Below are 20,346 nucleotides of genomic sequence, written 5' to 3' on the forward strand. Positions count from 1 at the left end.
CGGTGCACCATGGGTAGCTTTCCTGCAGACTCCGCCGCCCATTGGAATTCTGGGTTAAGCTCCCAATGCCTGATGGGGCAAAAACATTGTCACGGATGGTTTTGGGTACATGTCGTCAGTTACCCCTCCCTCTGTGAAAGCAATGGCAGACAATCGTTTCGCACCTTTTCTCCACACAGACGCCATACCACGGCAAACATGCAGCCTGCTCAGCTCAACTCACCGACACCGCCGCTGTTGTGTCCTGGGTGCTGCTGGCAGCAGACAGTGCAGTAGGTCTGCTAACCATTGTCATCTACCGTTTCCGCTGCAACTCTGCTCTCCTGCAGCTTGGTGGATCTGTTCTGGTCCTCCTGGGTGCTGCTAACCGTCATCATACACAGCTTCCGCTGCAACTCTGCTCTGCTGCTATTGTCTCAATAGCAAATTTTTCCATATTGTCTGTCATACGTGTGTTCTTCTTCGGGAACTCCCGGATACGTGTGTTCTTCTTCGGGAAGTGTGCGCGGTGCTAACCATTGTCCTCCACCACTTCTGCTGCAACTCTGCTCTCCTGCTCCCATGAATCCACCTTGCAGGTCCTTTCGTCGTTCTCTATAAATATCTATTCTCATGACATCCATCTTTAGCCACCGCTTCTGCTGCAACTCTGCTCTCCTGCAGACGCCATACCACAGCAAGCATGGAGCCCGCTCAGTTCACTGTGGCAGTTATAAGCATTGTAAGCACCTCGAGCATTATCCTGCAGTATGTGCAGAACCAGAACCGAGGTGGGGACAGCAGCGCGGTGATGATGAGGACATGGACACAGACTTCTCTTAAAGCACAGGCCCTGGCAATTTGGACATCCCCTGGTGCCAATGGGGCAGGCTCATGCCGTGGAACACCAATTCTGGGCCCGGGAAACAAGCAGACTGGTGGGACTGCATAGTGTTGCAGGTCTGGGATGATTTCCAGTGGCTGAGAACCTTTCGCACTCTCATGGAACTTTCTGACTCGCTTTCCCTTGCCCTGAAGCGCAAGAATACCAAGAGGAGAGCAGCCCTAACAGTTCAGAAGCGAGTGGCGATAGCCCTCTGGAAGCTTGCAATGCCAGTTACCGGTCAGTCGGGAATCAATTTGGAGTGGGCAAATCTACTGTGAGGGCTTCTGTGATCCAAGTAGCCAACGCAATCACTGAGCTGCTGCTATCAAGGGTAGTGACTCTGGGAAATGTGCAGGTCATAGTGGATGGCTTTGCTGCAGTGGGATTTCCTAACCGTGGTGGGGTGATAGACGGAACGCATATCCCTATCTTGGGACCGGAGCACCTTGGCAGCCAGTACATAAACCACAAGGGGTACTTTTCAGTGGTGCTGCAAGCACTGGTGCATCACAAGGGACGTTTCACCAACATCAACGTGGGATGGCCAGGAAAGGTACATGACTCTCGCATCTTCAGGAATTCTGATCTGTTTGAACAGCTGCTGGAAGGGACTTATTTCCCAGACCAGAAAATAGCTGTTGGGGATGTTGAAATGCCTATAGTTCTCTTTGGGGATCCAGCCTACCTCTTAATGCCATGGCTCATGAAGCAATACACAGGCACCCTGGACAGTAGTACGGATCTGTTAAACTATAGGCTGAACAAGTGCAGAATGGTGGTACAATGTGCATTTGGACGGTTAAAAGTGCGCTGGCACAGTTTACTGACTCGCTTAGACCTCAGCAAAATCAATATTCCCATTGTTATTGCTGCTTGCTGTGTGCTCCATAATATCTGTGAGAATAAAAGGGAGACGTTTATGTCGGGATGGGAGGTTGAGGCAAATCGCCTGGCCACTGATTACATGCAGCCAGATACCAGGGCGATTAGAAGAGCACAGCAGGGCATGCTGTGCATCAGAGAAGCTTTGAAAACCAGTTTCATTACTGGCCAGGCTATGGTGTGACAGTTCTGTTTGTTTCTCCTTGATGAAAACCCGCCCTTTTGGTTCACTCTACTTCCCTGTAAGCCAGTGGCCCTCCCCCCTTCGATCACCGCTTGCAGAGGCAATAAAGTCATTGTTGTTTCAAAATCATGCATTCTTTATTAATTCATCACACAAATAGGGGGATAACTGCCAAGGTAGCCCGGGAGGGGTGGAGGAGGAGGGAAGCACCGGGTGGGGTGGTGGATGAGGGGAGGAGGGAAGGACAAGGCCACAGTGCACTTCAAAACTTACTGAATGTCAGCCTTCTGTTCCTTGGGCAGTCTTCCGGGGTGGAGTGGTTGGGTGCCCGGAGGTGCCCGCGTTCTTGGGCATCTGGGTGAGGAGGCTATGGAACTTGCGGACGAGAGCGGGCAGTTACACAGGGGCTGCAGTGGCAGTCTCTGCTCCTGCTGCCTTTCCTGCATCTCCACCAGACGCTGGAGCATATCAGTTTGATCCCCCCAGTAGCGTCAGCATTGCATCCTGCCTCCCCACATTGTGTTGCTGCCGCCTCTCATCTTGCTCATCCCTCCTGTCCTCGCGTTCATTTTCTGCTTTCCTGGACTCTGACATTGTTTGCCTCCACGCATTCTGCTGAGCTCTTTCAGTGCAGGAGGATTGCATGAGCTCAGAGAACACTTAATTGCGAGTGCGTTTTTTTCGACTTCTTTTCTGCGTTAGCCTCTGGGACAGAGATGATAGGGGGAACGTTGAAACATTTGCAGCTGCCGGAGGGAAAAAAGGGAGATTAGTCTTTAAAAAGACACATTTTAGAGAACAATGGGTAGACTCTTTCACAGTGAACCAAGCCATTAACATTACATAGCACACGTGCTTTCAGTACAAGGTTGCATTTTGCCTCTTATATTGAGGGCCTGCCAGTTTGGTATGAGAGGTCACACATGCAGGGCCAGTCTACAGAATTCGGCTTGCAGGTAGCCATGATAAGCCACAGTCTTTCGGCTTCTTCAACCTTCATAACAATGTGGGAATGGTTTCAAACAACAGCGCCCTCCTTTCCCATACCAAGCACCTGTTGGGTTGGCCATTTAAAAGGAGGGGCTGTACCGGCTGCAAATGCATCCCAAGCCTTCAGGGCAAATTAATCATTAAACATGCTTGCTTTTAAACCATATATTATATTTACAAAGGTACACTCACCAGAAGTGCCTTCTCCGGCTTCATGGTCCGGGAGCCTGCCTTGGGAGGGTTGGGAGGGTATGGGGTTCAGGGTGATAAACAGTTCCTGGCTGTCAGGAAGAATGGTTTCTCCGCTTACCTGCTGTGCGCTATCCTCCTCATCTTCCTCATCCCCAAAATCCTCATGCCTGTTGCATGAGACTCCCCCCTTGCAGGTGTCTATGGACAGGGATGGGGTAGTAGTAGGGGCGCTCCCTAGAATTGCATACAGCTCATCACAGAAGCGGCATGTCTGGGGCTCTGACCTGGAGCAGCCGTTTGCCTCTTTGGTTTTTTGGTAGGCTTGCCTGACCTCCTTAATTTTCACGCGGCACTGCTGTGGGTCCCTGTTGTAGCCTCTGTCCATCATGCCCTTGGAGATTTTGGCAAATATATTGGCATTTTGTCTTTTGGAACGGAGTTCTCATAGCACAGATTCATCTCCCCATACAGCGATCAGATCCAGTACCTCCCATTCAGTCCATGCTGGAGCTCTTTTGCGATTTTGGAACTGCATGGTCACCTGTGCTGATGAGCTCGCCACACTAGCCAAACAGGAAATGAAATTCAAAAGTTCCTGGGGCTTTTCCTGTGTTCCTGGCTAGTGCATCTGAGTTGAAAGTGCTGTCCAGAGCGGTCACAATGGAGCACTCTGGGATAGCTCCCAGAGGCCAATACTGTCAAATTGCATCCACACTACCCCAAATTTGACCTGGCGGTGTCGATTTCAGCACTAATCCCCTCCTCGGGAAGGAGTACAGAAATTGATTTTAAGAGCCCTATAAGTCGACAAAAAAATGGCTTCGTTGTGTGCACGGGTGCAGGGTTAAATCGATCTAACACTGCTAAATTCGACCTAAACTTGTAGTGTAGACCAGGGCTTAGACTCAGCCATTTTATACTGTCAGTTGTCACTTGCTGCTCTTAACTCAATCATCTAAAATATAGGCCAGTTCCTGTTTCATCTTTACTTGATCTTTACTCTTTAAAAAGAAAAGATATAACTTTCTTTTTATTTATTTATAGTACATAGTGACTTCAGTACTTTGGCTGAACATGCATTCATTGATATATTTAGTAAAATGTATCTTTGTTGATCATTCATTGGTTGTACTAATTTAGAAAGATAGTGTTTAGTGACTCATGTCCATTTCTCATAGGGTCTTTGAGCTAAGTTTGTAGTAACAGTGTCACTATCTGAGATATATTTAATTACACATTGCTTGCCCACCCCCTATGTAAACTTATAGAACTTCAGATATTCCAACAGCAATGAGTTCAACAGGAAATTATTAGACAAATGGAACAAATAGGTATAATCTTTTTAATTTCTCCTTTTAATCTGCAGAGCAGGCATGAAGTTGTACATATTTTTCAACTACCTTTCTCTGTTCAAGTAACACCCTCCCAGCCACAGATACAGTAACTGGCAAATTGAAAGTTCATAGTGGTCTGTGTCTCTGGCAGTTCTAACTGTATGTACAGTGAAAAGTAAAAGTTCTCTTGACTAAAGATGCATCCTATATTAACATGGACAGTGGCCTTGAGTCGAGTCTCTTATTAACCATCCTGATGAGATCACCATCATCAGTTGTGACAGTTAATAAGACACCTTTTACATCCCTCCTACCCCATTACAAAACTACTGAAATATAAAAGAGACATCTTCAACTTTATGGGTCCAAATTAATGCACCTTGCACTCAACTATGGCTATAGGGGCAGAGGTACCAAAGAGGAGAAGGGCCTCTTTTAAAGTGTGTAGTAGGGCTCTATCCAAATCTTGCCAGTGGTGTCTGCCAAGGAGAGACACGGCTCTAGATGAATTTAGTATTGCAGTTTTTCAGCCTGGATCGTGCAGAAATAGGAATCCAGCCCAGAATAGCCCTCTTACTCATTAAAATATTGAGGTCTGCATTTCTTTTAGCAAGTCTCTAGTGCTAAATTTTTAATGAAGTTGTGTACAAAGGCTTTGTATTTCTTTTGTTCAAGCTAAATTCCAGCTACTGACTAGTCAGGCCTCGCATGAACAAAAATGGTTCTTCTTTTCCCAAATCCATCGGAGCTGGACAATTCCTTCTGTTCTGTGGGAAAGTAATGCCCTTTTTTTTTTTTTTTTTTTAAGAAACTGCCTGTTATTCAGTGGAATTCACAGTGTTGGGTAGGAAATCCTCCACAGGAGAGGGAGACTTTTAAGGCACAAGATCTGTTTGGTTGCAAAAATCCCACCACTGGTGTCTAGTCATCTCCAGGCACTTTTGTACTCTTCTAGCAAGTTCAGCTATATACATTTGGGATTTTAATTTACTGTATCTTAAACAGTCCTGGATAGTTATCCAAATCCAATGTGTAAATAACTGCTTTCTAATATTTAGTGGCTGATATCTCTGCATCATTCTAGGGTATTTATGAAAGCACAGGTGGCTTTGGTCAATGGAAGTGAGGACCCTCAATACCTTTGTGAATGTGGGTCTGACTGAAAGACTTGTTTGCAGATGGGACTCCATTCAGAGTGGTTGCACCACAGTGAAAAATAATGTTACTTATTTTCAAGTGATGTGTTTATGATAGGGCTTTGTTCTAGACCAGGAAATCTTGGAAGTGCTCCAGATCATAAACCTGAGCAATATTTGTTTTTAGAGTTGAGCTTATTAGTGATGCTTTTCCCAGCATTTAACAATAAGGAGTTTCCACATAACAGTTCTTCAGTGGCTCTGTGCTGCATCGAAGGAAATGAGGGGCAATAGGCTCTTCCTGCGCCTGTTTCCTGCAGGCTGGGACCTTTCTTTCCCTTGGGAAGTTGCTTATGTCATTGACCGTCTGACGCTTCACTTCCAACGCCTACCCTCCTCCAAAGGAGAGTTCCCAGGGCGTTCTCGGCTGACCTGACCTTCGGGGCGCAGAGCAGCCTGGGCTGGACCACGTCTGGCCGCGCCTGTGGGGTCCCACCACACGCTAGGCTCGCGGGCTAGGCGCGGACCTGGGGCCGGCGCGTGTGTCCTTCACGCGTTGGTGCCAAGTGTTTTGACCCCGCCGCGTGGTGCTTTTGCAGGGCGCCCTGGAGCTGGCGAAGTTCCCGATCCAGAAGGGCTCCCTGGAGCGCCTCAAGCAGCAGTGGGAGTCGGGCGATGCGCTGAGGGCCGGTCCCCGGGGGGGCTCCGCGGGAGGCCGCCGCCGCAGGCGCTCGCAGACCCCGGAGGGGAGGAGAGCTTGCCCCGCGCCAGCAGCGGCCGCCGCCCTGCGGGAGGAGGAGACCCGAGCAGCTGCAGCTGGCGGCCAAGAGGGGCGAGTTCAGAGCCGGCCGCCGGATAAGAGCCGCGGCGGCGGCGGCGGCGGCAGCGGCAGCGCCATGGAGAAAGCGCCGCAGGCCAGCGTGGGGGCTGAAGTGGCCAAGGAGGAGCCCCGGGACGGCCGCCGCAGGCTAGAGCGCTTCCCCATCCCCTGGGAGGAGCTGAGGAGCAGGTTTGAGGCCCCCAGCGGCGCGGCAGCGGGAGTCAGGCAGGTAAGAGCCACCGGCCGGTGCCAGACACGCGCGCATCCCCTCTCCCCCCTGAGCCAGGCCAGGGCCTGCCGCTGAACTCAAGCGAGGGCTGCACACACTAGTCCAAGCCTGCTTCTTCCCAGCTGCTTGATCGGCCCATAGTCCAAGTAATGGAAGGAGAAGCCACCAAGACCCAAGGGCACTGACCTGGGCCCCGGGGGACTAGAGTAAAGGACTTCACAGTGGCCGTTCTTCTTCCATCTTGCATGTGACCTTTCCCCCTTGTGGCTGAAGGTACCTAAGGTCTCAGACCTCTGCCTTGCCTCTATGCACAGCACAGGGATGGAGGAAGAGCTCGAACTCTAATTGATTCTGCCATGTTGAGTCCAAACCTGAACATTAGTATTGTCTGTGTGTCAGAGGGGGATGGAGCAGTGGCCAAAAACTCAGCAAGGGAAAGGGGGAGGGGGAGAAATGAGGTGATAAAACATGAAGCATTTTATTAAATTAAGGTAAGATCAATGAGTACACTAAAGCATCGATAGGGTACAGTTAGGATCTCTGATGTATTATGTGAATTCATTGTGTGAAGCAATTTTAATGCTAGCATCTACAGTATAGGTATGAAAAGTTATTGGGAAAAGTTACTAAGGATGCTCAGTTACATTGTTAACTTGGCAATTTTATTTATAGAATAGAATTTGTCTTAATTAGCTCCTTTGCTACTCTAGGTGTCCCTTGGTGCTTTACAATAATAAGTTAGATAGGCAGTACAGGGACTGTGTAGCAAATGAGGTAGGCACTGTGCATTCAACAATAGTTCACACGCTACCTTGCTCTTTAATGACTTTTACTGAAAGAAAGAATATGGGCTGTTTGAGAGGGTTTTTTTCAAGTAGTTCCATGAGATCTTTACTTCCCACCTGGACAGCCAATGAATTCTTTTAGTAATACTTCGCTCTCATTTGTAGATCTCAAAGTGCTTTACAAAGGTCAGTATCATTAGTCCCATTTAACAGAGAAGTGAAGTGACTTTCCCAAGGTTCTGGACAAATTAGGAATCTGGAATCAGAAAAAGATTTTCAGCTTTTCCAACCAGAACAGAAAACAAACAAAGTCACTCTGTGACAGAGAGAATGTGTTTTAACACAGTTAAATTAAAAGAAAGACTTAAGGGTGGTGGGGAGAGAAGGCTGGGTCTGTATTTGGAGAGTTGGAGAAAGTATGTACCATATGTTGGTGGTTACCATCACTACAGACATGAAATAAAGATCACTTAACAGAACTATTAATGCAAATCGTCCAGCATATGGCAAAAATGTATTATAGTTTCCTTCTCACAGAGCTTTCATATATCAGTTTTAAAATTAAAAAAAAAAAAAAGAAAAACAAATATGTTTAGTGAAGAACATAAGAACGGCCACACTGGGTCAGACCAAAGGTCCACCTAGCCCAGTATTCTGTCTTCCGACAATGGCCAATGCCAGGTGCCCCAGAGGGAATGAACAGGTAATCATCAAGTGATCCATTCCCTGTTGCTCATTCCCAGTTTCTGGCAAACAGAGGCTAGGGACACCATTCCTGCCCATCCTGGTTAGTTGCCTTCTTGATGTGTGTATGCTACTTAGACATCAAGTCTGAACAACCAGGCTTTGTGGAGATTAAGTGTGCAGATGTTTGGGGCTGGGGACTAAAATCCACCCCATAACTACTGCCTCAGCCTATATGGATATTAGGTGAAGTATATGCTGCAGGCCCTGGGGTGTTAGGTCTACTAAAGCTGCGTGATGACTGGTCTGAGATCCACCCCTGATTGTACTCCAGTGACACCTTTTTTACCAGACTGTGCCTAGACTAGTGCAGAAAATCTTATGTCTCTCTTCTGTGGTGAGTTTCACCCAAAGGAAGAGTAAATCTATACAGTCAACATAATGTAGAGCACATATTATAAGCCATCTTCTGTAATTAGAGATAAAAACTAGATTTTCCAAATAGTTATGTTTAATTGTATTTAATAATTTATCAGAAAAGGGAATACTTTTGTTATTGCTGAAGTCAGTGGAAGTTTTGTCTGTGAAAGCATATGCTTCCTTCAATTATCACAGAATGGAAAGGATCAGAAAGGCCCTTATCCCACTGTTGGACAATCAAGGAGGAGAATGATGGCTAATATATGTTCCCCATTCCTTCTACTGCAAGAGTGTGATACTCTGCTTCACTTGGTGGAGGGAACCAGTAACAGTTTCTGCCGCTAGCATGTTCTTTTTCTTACACTGCTGTGCCAAACAGCAATAACTACCTTATGGTTTTCAGAGACCATGGAGAGATGGGTGGTACAGGGCTGGTATGCCAGTGGGAATATATGCTATAAATTGTCCTCCTATTGCTGAGGAAAGAGGATGGGCTGGAAGGTGCAGAGGTATGCAGGGTTGGGAAGAGTATTTGTTTGGTTTGAGATTTGCTTGGTCTTCCCTGGTTTCAGAGTAACAGCCGTGTTAGTCTGTATCCGCAAAAAGAAAAGGAGTACTTGTGGCACCTTAGAGACTAACAAATTTATTTGAGCATAAGCTTTTGTGAGCTACAGCTCACTTCATTGGATGCAAGCAGTGGAAAATACAGTGGGGAGATTTATATACACAGAGAACATGAAACAATGGGTGATACCATACAGACTGTAACAAGAGTGATCAGGTAAGGTGAGCTATTACCAGCAGGAGAGAGGGGAGAGGAGGCGGGAAGGGGGGGAAACCTTTTGTAGTGATAATCAAGGTGGGCCATTTCCAGCGGTTGACAAGATCGTGTGAGGAACAGTGGGAGTGGGGGGGGAAATAAACATGGGGAAATAGTGTTACTTTGTGTAATGAAACATCCACTCCCAGTCTTTGTCTTCACCCATAACTATTTCACATTCAAGGACAATGTATACCTTCAAATCAGCGGCACTGCTATGGGTACGCGCATGGCCCCACAGCATGCCAACATTTTTATGGCTGACTTAGAACAACGCTTCCTCAGCTCTCGTCCCCTAATGCCCCTACTCTACTTGTGCTACATTGATGACATCTTCATCATCTGGACGCGTGGAAAAGAAGCCCTTGAGGAATTCCACCATGATTTCAACAATTTCCATCCCACCATCAACCTCAGCCTGGACCAGTCCACACAAGAGATCCACTTCCTGGACACTACGGTGCTAATAAGCGATGTTCACATAAACACCACCCTATACCAGAAACCTACTGACCGCTGTTCCTACCTACATGCCTCCAGCTTTCATCCAGACCACACCACATGATCCATTGTCTATAGCCAAGCTCTACGATACAACCACATTTGCCCCAACCCCTCAGACAGAGACAAACACCTACAAGATCTCTAACAAGCATTCTTACAACTACAGTACCCACCTGCTGAAGTGAAGAAACAGATTGACAGAGCCAGAAGAGTACCCAGAAGTTACCTTCTACAGGACAGGTCCAACAAAGAAAATAACAGAATGCCACTAGCCATCACCTTCAGCCCCCAACTAAAACCTCTCCAGCGCATCATCAAGGATCTACAACCTATCCTGAAGGACGACCCATCACTCTCACAGATCTTGGGAGACAGGCCAGTCCTTGCTTACATACAGCCCCCCAGCATGAAGCAAATACTCACCAGGAGCTACACACCACACAACAAAACCACTAACCCAGGAACCTATCCTTGCAATAAATCCCGTTGCCAAATGTGTCCACATATCTATTCAGGGGACACCATCACAGGGCATAATCACATCAGTCACACTATCAGAGCCTCGTTCACATTCACATCTACCAAAGTGATATATGCCATCATTTGCCAGCAATGCCCCTCTGCCATGTACATTGGCCAAACTGGACAGTCTCTACGTAAAAGAATAAATGGACACAAATCAGACATCAAGAATGATAACATTCAAAATCCATTCGGAGAACACTTCACTGTCTTTGGTCACTTGATTACAGACCTAAAAGTGGCAATTCTTCAACAAAAAAACCTTCAAAATCAGACTCCAACGAGAGACTGCTGAATTGGAATTAATTTGCAAACTGGATACAATTAACTTAGGCTTGAATAAAGACTGGAAGTGGATGTGTCATTACACAAAGTAAAACTATTTCCTCATGTTTATTTCCCCTCCCCCCCACCACTGTTCCTCATGGCTCACCTTGGTTATCACTACAAAAGGTTTCCCCCTCTTCCCCCCACCCCGCTCTCCTGCTAATAATAGCTCATCTTACCTGATCACTCTTGTTACAATCTGTATGGTAACACCCATTGTTTCAAGTTCTCTGTGTATATAAAATCTCCCCACTGTATTTTCCACTACATGCATCCGATGAAGTGAGCTGTAGCTCATGAAAGCTTATGCTCAAATAAATCTGTTAGTCTCTAAGGTGCCACAAGTACTCCTTTTCTTTTTTCTTGGTCTTCCCTGTTTGTTTCCCTGATCACGGGCTGATACCAGAGAGCCTAGCTGATGTCAAGCCTTTCATGACTGGAAGATATCATAAATTAGTAGTTCTTGATGCGCTGTGCATCTTAGAAGGCATGTGTTTTCCTTATGTACACTTTTGTGTGTGAAAGGGAAGCATCTGACCCTGATTAATGGCTGTAGGATTTGGCTCTTACACAAATCTGTTTCTAGTTAGGGTCCTTAAACCAGCAGATATGAGTTTACTGTACAAAGTTCATTTATTTCCTTTTACACAAACAACAGGCTTATGAAAAAAGGGGATAGGAGACACCAATGCCAGTAAGAACAAATCCATGCACAGATTTTATACTGTTTGAATGGTCAACTAAACTCAGTCACTTAAAGGAAATATAAAAGCATTGTGAAATCTACGTGTAAAGAAGACCAGCAAAAATATCCAGGAAAGTGAAAAGTGTTGGCTCAAACAACTTGCATAGTGACAGTGGTTTATTCATAGTATCTTCAAAAAGCTGGGGTGAGTATTTGATACTCTTGATTTTCTAAAATAATAAAAAATGAAAGTTGAGGCATTGTTGCAGGTAAAGAGTTACAAAACGCAGCAGTCACAATGTTAAGGAAGAGGGAAGGAACTGATCTGGTAAAAGAGGGAATTTTAGGCACATTAAATATAAGTAATGGACAAATTTTCAAACATGATTGCTTGAAGTTAGGTACCTAGATCAATATTTTGGCATGTAGACCAGATTAGTCTGTTTTTCAAAGTAATGACCACCAGCAACTCTTACTGATTTCAATAGGAGTGGCAAGTAATTAGAACCTCTGAAAATCAGGCCACATCAAATTAGGTACCTAAATCTGGATCTAGGTTCCTAACTTTGGGCATCATACTTTTCAAGGCCATCACTGGGTCAGCACCCAGTGACATCAGCAACCACATTTCCATTCATGAGCCAGCAAGACGCTATGCTCCTCTAGGACAATACAGCCAGCCATCAAAAGTCAGGGTGAAGCACGTAAGAGCTGGAGACAAATTGTTTTTGGTCAGGTGGGTTAGTCTTTGAAACATACTTCCAGAGGACATCAGACTAATTTGGAGTCTGACCACTTTCTGGTAATACTGCAAAAAACTCTCCCTCTTTGACAAAACTTTCCTACCATAGACAAAATAATATTGGAAGGGCAAAAGAGAAAAAAGACCCACATACACATAGGGCCTAAGAATATAGTCATCTACCAGAGAAGGGAGACGAACAGAAGACTCATGAAGTCTACTAGGGACCTCACCAATCAGACCTAATTGACTTGGGAAGTGCTTAGATGGTGCACTGAGGCAGAAAATTTTGACCAATATCTTCAAGCTATATTTCATATACTTTAATTTTTTCTGTTGGAGTTATTTGGGTTAGGATAATTTTTAAATTAGAGCCTTGCAACCTGACCTGAACTCAGTGGGACCCAAACTACAAATGGCTGCTTTGGTTGAATCAGAAAACAATCTGACTCTCTTGGGCTCAGGTCAAGTAGTTGTACCTCCTCCTCCTGCCCATGTGGTTGGAGTGGGTGTGGCTGTGTGCCCCACTTGTGCTAGTTGCATCTACCTTGCTGTGCAGTGTGTGTTGCATAGGGAGCGTGCCAACGAGTTACAGAACCTTTCGTTCTGCAGCACACACAGTGAAGAGAGGTGCTTGTGGCTGGCAGGAGCAGGGCACACAGACACCACTGCACCAATCCCTCAGGCACAGAGCGTCGGAAGTCTCGACTAGGTTGAGCCCCAAGGATGAGATGGCGGCAGTGTCACTCACAGAGTTTTAGGGGGAAGCATCATGTCTGAAAAGGTCTTGACATTCTTGGGTCGCCTATGCCCAGGTTGGGTTTGTGTCCAGATCGGGCTTTAAAATTAGGCCCAAGCAGACTTCTAATTTGAGTGGTGAATAAGTGGTACCATTTGCCAGCCTGACAACTCTGTTATATAATCTAGTTTGCAAGAGTTTCTGTCTGTCTAGTGCTTTATTTTTGTTGGGCAAGACATTATGGACTGATGGCAGAATTCCCAAGCAAAAATATTTACACACTCTTTAAAACTTTGAAAGGCAACTGCAGTCCCATCTCATTTAACATGTCAAATTGATGTACAAGAATTTGAAATGACATGCCAGCCACCAGACAAAGATATAAAGCAATGCTGACTTTCTTTCAGCTGAGAAAGCTGTTGTCAGTCCATGCACTGGTTTTCACTGACATAACAAGGCAGGCTGGGGCAAATCAAACTTTCTTTGCAAGCACATTTCCTCCCCATGTCCATTCATGGACTAGGGGTGAACATATTGAGAAAGAAGTCAGGATTTATTTAGAACGCTTTATGGAGATGCGAGTTTCTTCAGAAAATATCAAATGCTGTCGCTCCATTTGTGCACAGATCTGAAGTGTCACATCCTAAATAAGAAAAAAAAAAAAAGAGTGGATCTATCACCTTTCAATGAACACCCATCATAGTTAGGTACTTGCATCAAAGGGAAGATATATGCCTAAATATTTGTGCAGTAGTGATTCATGGATTTTAAGGGCAGAAGGAACCTTTATGAACATCTAGTCTTAACTTTGTTATTATGGCCCTATTGATATTTGTTTGTCCTAATGTAATACCTTTAAAATATGTAAATGGCTAATACATTTTTCTTCTTAAACCAAAAAGGATTCTCCTACGTAGTCCTTTCTTTATGTTTAATGGATAGAACTCACTGGGTTTCAGACACCTGAAAGTCATTCAAGCTCCATTAATGTTTCTTCTCTCTGGAAGTTACTGAATATCAATGATTTATGACACTTAATAGTGTGCTAACTTGTTTTATGTCAATGTAAGTCATTTAGGGTATGTCATGAGATAAATTGCTGTGAAGTGTGGCCATGCATCATGCATATTTTTGAGGAGGTAGAAAACAGTTCAAAAATGCAAGTTTGAGTGTAATTTAATCAAATGCCTACTCTGCACCAAACCTAGGTATGTGTGAGCACTTTCGTACTGGCAAAGGCAATAAGAAGAAAACATAACATCTCATACAACTAGCTGTATAATTAAGGCTGTCTGACATTCCATTTAAAATATTTTCAGGTTTTTATAGTTCATGTTATTCATGTGTCAGTCCAAAAAGCGAATTCACTGTAATTCCCCCAATTTATGTATGTTAACCAGAAACTGCTCTTCAGAAGTGATCACTATATTGTGGATGTTCTTTTTTTTTCCTGAATATTTACAACAACTAGCAGGCAGGCAGGATTTAAACAGGTAGCAATAAACTACTCTCAAATTACTTTTGGAGACTTCTTTTTGTATTTGACACAGGTAACAAAAGACACCTTCAGGGGGTTGACAATGACTCTATAAATTAATAGACTATCTACACCCCATGGACAACATTTTCAAAAGCATTTCTGCTGACATATGTAATTTATACAATTCTCTAACTTCCTTCATCCTTTATTACTGAGGAAATTTTACTCCTGGGGGAATTCTGCATCACTGCACATGCACAGAATTCATGTCCCCCGCAGATTTGTTTGGTTCCCTGCAGAAAAATGACTTCTGACGGGGAAACAAAGGGAAGTTGCATGAGCAGTCATGCGCCCTTCCCTGGCAGCACAGGCAGATCGGTTCGGGCACCCAGAAAAGCCTGTAGAGACATAAATCATTGCCGGGGGGATGGTGGGGGAGAGAAATGGGTAGTGTGAATGTGTGAGAGAAAGAGAGAGACACTCTGTCCCTCTCACTTTCTATTGCGGCATGCTTGGTGTGGAGGGGAAGAGCTTCGTGGTGTTTCTGAGGAGATAAGCATGGGGCAGGCTCTGTCCTCTCAGGTGGAGCAGAATGTAGCAGCCTGCCTGCTTAGTGAATTGTTCCCATTGTTTTTGTGAATTCCCCCAGGAGTATAAAACAGATGTAAAAGTTTTATGGCTCCTTTAGATTGCCAGACTGGTGTAAAGGACACTATGGCCTTATAAATTCTTGTGGTCCTTTAGTGATTAGAACTGATCTAAATTTTTGAACTGAAAATTTCCTATCAAAATGTGCTCCATGAACTGTTTGCTTCTGACCTTTCTGGAGATGGTCAGTAGCTAATATAAATTGTGAATTTGATTCCCCAGCCTTCACTTACTTTTCAGTTGCCTATGATTAAGGCTCCATGTTTATCACGGAGGTCACTGAAGTCACGGATTCTGTGACATTCCGTCACCTCCGTGAATTCTACAGCAGCCTGTTGTGGATGGTCGAACCAGGGCTTGGGGCGGAGTGGAGGCAGCACCTAGAGCTAGGAGCTGTAGGTCGCTGCTTCCTAGGAGCCGGAGTCTGCCCCAGCCCCACCCCATCCCCGAGCACCTGCGGTGCCCCCCCGTCCACCCTTCAGCACCCCGGGAACCCCTCCACCCCGGCCATCTCCCAAGTTTTAGTTAGGGGTATATAGTAAAAGTCATGGACAGGTCATGGGCTGTGAATTTTTGTTTACTGCCCATGACCTGTCTATGACTTTTATTGAAAATACCCGTGACTAAAACGTAGCCTTACCTATGATGCAACATTAAGCATATGGCTGCATATATTTGTTGACTAATAACTAGAAATAAAGGGTCAAACCTAACTACATTACTTTTAGGCAAGGGGGTTAGGAGATTTCTTCCAATGCTCCCCACTCCCATTCTTCATCTATTGTATTTAGTTTAAATAAATTACCAAAATAATTGAAACCAGTGTGATTATATTATGTTACTTTGACAAATAAAAGATGTAGAATTTTGCAGAATTTTAAAATATTGTGCACAGAATTTTCAATTTTTTGGCACAGAATTCCCCCAGCAGTAAAATTTGTACAAGACTGCATTCTTTGTTTATCAGCCCCTGTTACTTTCCACCTGAAGTCTTAATTCTGTTTGTGACATCACAATAAGTTTTTTGATATTTTTAAGACTGTTGTCTTCAAGTGAGGAATAAGCAGATCAGATAAACACAAGAAAAAAAGACACCCAAAAGATACTATTAATCATAAAGAATGAGGGGAAACTGCTATAGAAAATATGGTATCTAAGGAGAATGGCTTCCAGATAGAATGCTTTTAAAAGTTTTCCCAGAGGCACCCAAGAGGTCTAAAGGAAATGAGAACTATACGATTAAAGACTACTTACTGCAAGCCATTTTCAATAACCTTGTATCCCACCTGGATTTCTCAGTTGAGCAGCCTGAGAGACTAATTACCGATGCTGCATGGATTTCAGAGGAACACTTTTAGAGTCCCAACTCATGCAACCATTTTGAAATAAATGAATTTTTTAACAATAGATACGCTTACATCAGAAATGAATAATTCCAGTGTAAAAATACGAAAATTATTCCTGGTATTGCACTGGTTTTTAAAAAGCAGATCTATTTCCAAGCTAAAGGTAACCAAACAAAAACAGTAAAGCTCAGTTTACATATTGAAAGATTTATTTTGATTAAAAGAATTTAGATTTTTTTTACATGTTAATTTAGAAACTTCTCTATAATAGTATGGTCAGTATTGTTGCTAGGTTACACTATGGTTCAAATTAAATGAAGATCAAATAATGTCTGTTTCTTAATTAAGTATTTAGTGGATCAATGGAAGATTATTAGATTTAAAGCACAACCACGGCATACAAATTCAGGTTATCCATTTTTGTAACTGAATGCAGCACAGTACTCACGCTACATGTCTGCTCCATTCTTGTGAGGAGTCAGAAAGGACCAAGGGCCAGAGTCTCAACTGATGTAAATTGAATTAACTGGAGCTATGACTCTAGATCCAGGTATTGGGGAAACAGCAACTGTCTCTTGTTCTGCCTCATAATACCAAGAATGAAGCAGTCACAGAAATGCTACTAACGAACTAAAATGCAGCTGTCACAATCCTACTGTCACATTTTGGGGGTGCAGTCCAGACAAGTGAGAGGTTGTATCACTGCTTGTCCTGTGACCTGACTACCTTAAAATGCTCTGCTGCTCTAGCTCCCTTTCTGGATGCTCCCAGCCAACATAGTGTCATGCACTGAGTGTCTGTGTGTTGAGCACCCTGATTCAGCAACTCTGACTCCAGCAGCCTGTTTGTTATATCACATACACAGGGGTCTGCATCAGCCATGGTTACTACTAGTCAAGTGACCCCCAACACTCTTCCAGTCCTGAATGTCCCCAAACCATCTGCCCTAAAATGTCCAACTCTCTCCTGGAACAGTCACTCCTGCTCTACCTCATGCTCTGCAGATGTGGTTGGGCGGGGTCGCTTGAGCCCAGAATAGCTCCTTAACCCCTTCAGCTCCACGGTGGAGTTTGTACACCTTGCCATACTTTACAAAACACCTATTAGATACAGATTATAACATAAGTGAATTGGGATTCACTGAACTGGTCAGGGCTGCTGAAACTTCAATGAGCCCCTTGCCGTCTGGCGCTTGGGATGCTCTTAGGGTCCACACCCACCAAAGGTTTTCCTTTAACAATTTTAAGGTTCTTATTTGTGGTGTATATAAAGGCAATAAAGACAGAGCAGGATTCTCTTATATTATAATGGAAATTTCTGTCTGGATTGTTGTGGATAGTGAAAATGAACATTTTTCTCTGTGTTTGGATGGCCTAAGCTGTTTTTGTCTAGTGGTTGTTTTGCAGTGAGTGTGTGTTTTATTTATTCCTAAATTTATAGATTTCTCCATTTTGGTTTAGAATGTTGTTTTACATGAAACTACATGATTCACAGAAATAATGACCTGTCTGCACCTAGTAACAAACCCAGACCCCACCTTTGTGTCCAAGGTGATCCCCCTGGCAGCAGAGCCAGGGTGGTTATGCTGTACAAGTGGTGGGATAGACACAGAGGAGTAAGCCCTAATAGTTGTGCTCTACACTTATGTGGCAGTGGGCAGGTGGTAGCAGAAAAATAGTCATAGATAGAGCATAGCTGTTCACATCTGGGAGCATCTTACTCTGATTTCTTCCTCCTATTCCATGTGTTGACCCCATTTCTGGAAATCAGGCCACTTGCCTCTGTGCCTTCCCAATGTAAAGCACCTAACTGGAAAGTAAAGCGCCAAAATCATTCGCCAAACCCAGTTCTCCAACAGAGTAAGTTACTATATGATCCAGTAAAGTAACAAAATTACATCTTGGTAATCCAGACACAAGGTAGGCAAACAGCACCTGCATTTTATGATCACTCTCACATGGACATCGTTATCCATTTTTAATGGCAAGAGACTATGAGTTAGTTTCCCAACTGCCTTCTTTTATTAGTATCTACTACTTAATACAAACTATTTAATAGCAATGAGAGAGCTTTATTCAGATGGACTTTCACTTTACCATTCATATAAAAATGCTTTCCAAAAAGAGAGGTAGAGGATACTGAGATGATGATTTCTAGAGATGGGTTTGGGCAGCCATGTTTTGAGAAAGACTCATTCATTATGTTCTGCCTTTCCAGTGACATAATAAAAACTTCCTTTTGGTTTTGGTTGCAAATTCAAGACTTATAGGAATATGGAGTGTTTTACTCATTCCACATCATTACTGCTATTTCTGACATTATCAAGTTAAAAATACACCTCATTTTCCTCTTCGAATATTTTTGCTCTGCCTTTAGGAATAGGAGATGAAGAAATGCCAACTTTAACAAGATGATAAGCTATTTAGTAGTATGAAATAACTAGCTTTCAGCATAGTTATGATTTGTATAGGAGCATGCATTTAGCTAGCTGCCAGCATTACCATGACTTCATGCATGTAGGAGCATGTGGCAAGATTGCCAGGGACAAGAACATTTGATCTAAGGTCTTCTCAGTTTACCAGCATTCTTTATTTATATATTGTGCTCAAGTATATTTTAAATTCAGGGAATTATGGTTGAATTTAATGAAGATATTGCATATACAATCCAATCTGCGTGCACATTTATTGTACATTTTAAAATATTAAGAATTTTTACAAATAAAAAACATAACCGACTTTTACACCTTTGGTTTCATTTCTTCTCTTTCCTTTTTTTCCTTTCACTCCCTAGACTTCTCTTTCTCCCCTCCATCTTTTCCAGTGCATTTCCATTCAGTCCAATTTTTCCTCCTCCTATCTCCCCCTTTTTTGCTTGTGTTGTGTTCTCAATTCCTTGTCCCAAGTTCATTCACAAGAATCCCTGTGTCGGTCTTTGCTTTCTTCTTTCTCACCTTACCCATCCCTATGAGTTTTTCCCCTTTTCCTCTTCTCTCCCTTTCGTCACCCCCAATTTCTCACTTTTTCTCTTTTCTAAAGTACTCCTCCCTCTCTTTTCCCCTCATTGCTTCTGTTTTCTTCAGTATAGTCTGTCTCTACTGCCTGCACACATCTGTTATGTATTGGCTACCACAAGAGACCCCTCAGTTGACCCCCTCTCCCCCATCATATTTTCAAAGCCAAGAACTTGGAGAATTTTGTGGCAGCATTTTTTAGAGTCATGTAATATTCATACCATTTTTTCCGAGCAAACGTATGCTTGTCTCATTACTGCCAGTTACTGACTCAACAGTGACATGTGCATATTTCTCAGGGTGGAGGATTTTTTTCCAGTATTTAGTGTTCTGAATGAGTTTATTGGGAAATGCTGAACAAGGGCTAACATCAAGTTTACGCAAAAGAACAGCTTTGACAGCGTTTACAGCTCATCCAACTTTTCTCTTTACTCCAAACACCATTCACCACACTGAACACTCTTTCCACTGCACTGTTTGTTCTTGATAAACACAGAGCAAATTTACTTGGTGTAGCCACATGTCTTGAATCAACATTTTGTATTTTAATCCCTCCTCCCTCAAATTTCGATTGATGAAATAAAAACCAGGACATTTCAGGCATTCTGAAAGGAGTTCCTGGGACATTGTACCATCATACGCAAAACCAGGATATGTGGTCACTTTGTTTCACCTACCAATGCATCCATGCACTTGTCCCCTCCCCCCCAATCAGCCAATCTTCTATTCCTAGAGCCTAGGGGAAGAATGAAGGTGGTGCTAACGAACTGCCAATGGAAGAGATGGGACAGAAAGGGGTAGCTGTTCTGAGGAACGGTTTGTGCAGTGGGTCAGGGGATCTACTGGCACTGGCTGTTGTTGCCATCTATCCCAGAGGGAAGAGCAACCTGAAAGGGGAAAGGCTCACCTTCCCCAAAAGATTGAATCAGGGTTGGATTCAAAAATACCAGGAGCAGCCTCAAACTTGAGAGCCCTCACAATTTGGTAGCATTTTGGATT

The 20,346-nt window shown here is 43.9% G+C and overlaps 1 protein-coding gene across 1 annotated transcript in view; it reads left to right on the plus strand.

The window, feature by feature from the left end:
• Positions 1-6,054: 6,054 nt before the first annotated feature.
• XIRP2 (xin actin binding repeat containing 2) overlaps positions 6,055-20,346 on the plus strand; it is a 160,117-nt gene continuing 145,825 nt past the window's right edge. The window contains exon 1 of the mRNA XM_073305732.1: positions 6,055-6,632. Coding sequence (XP_073161833.1) covers positions 6,480-6,632 — 153 coding nt within the window. The 5' untranslated portion in view covers positions 6,055-6,479. The remainder of the gene's footprint in view (positions 6,633-20,346) is intronic.

Source organism: Lepidochelys kempii, chromosome 11 (genome assembly GCF_965140265.1).
Source record: "Lepidochelys kempii isolate rLepKem1 chromosome 11, rLepKem1.hap2, whole genome shotgun sequence".
NCBI lineage: Eukaryota > Metazoa > Chordata > Testudines > Cheloniidae > Lepidochelys > Lepidochelys kempii.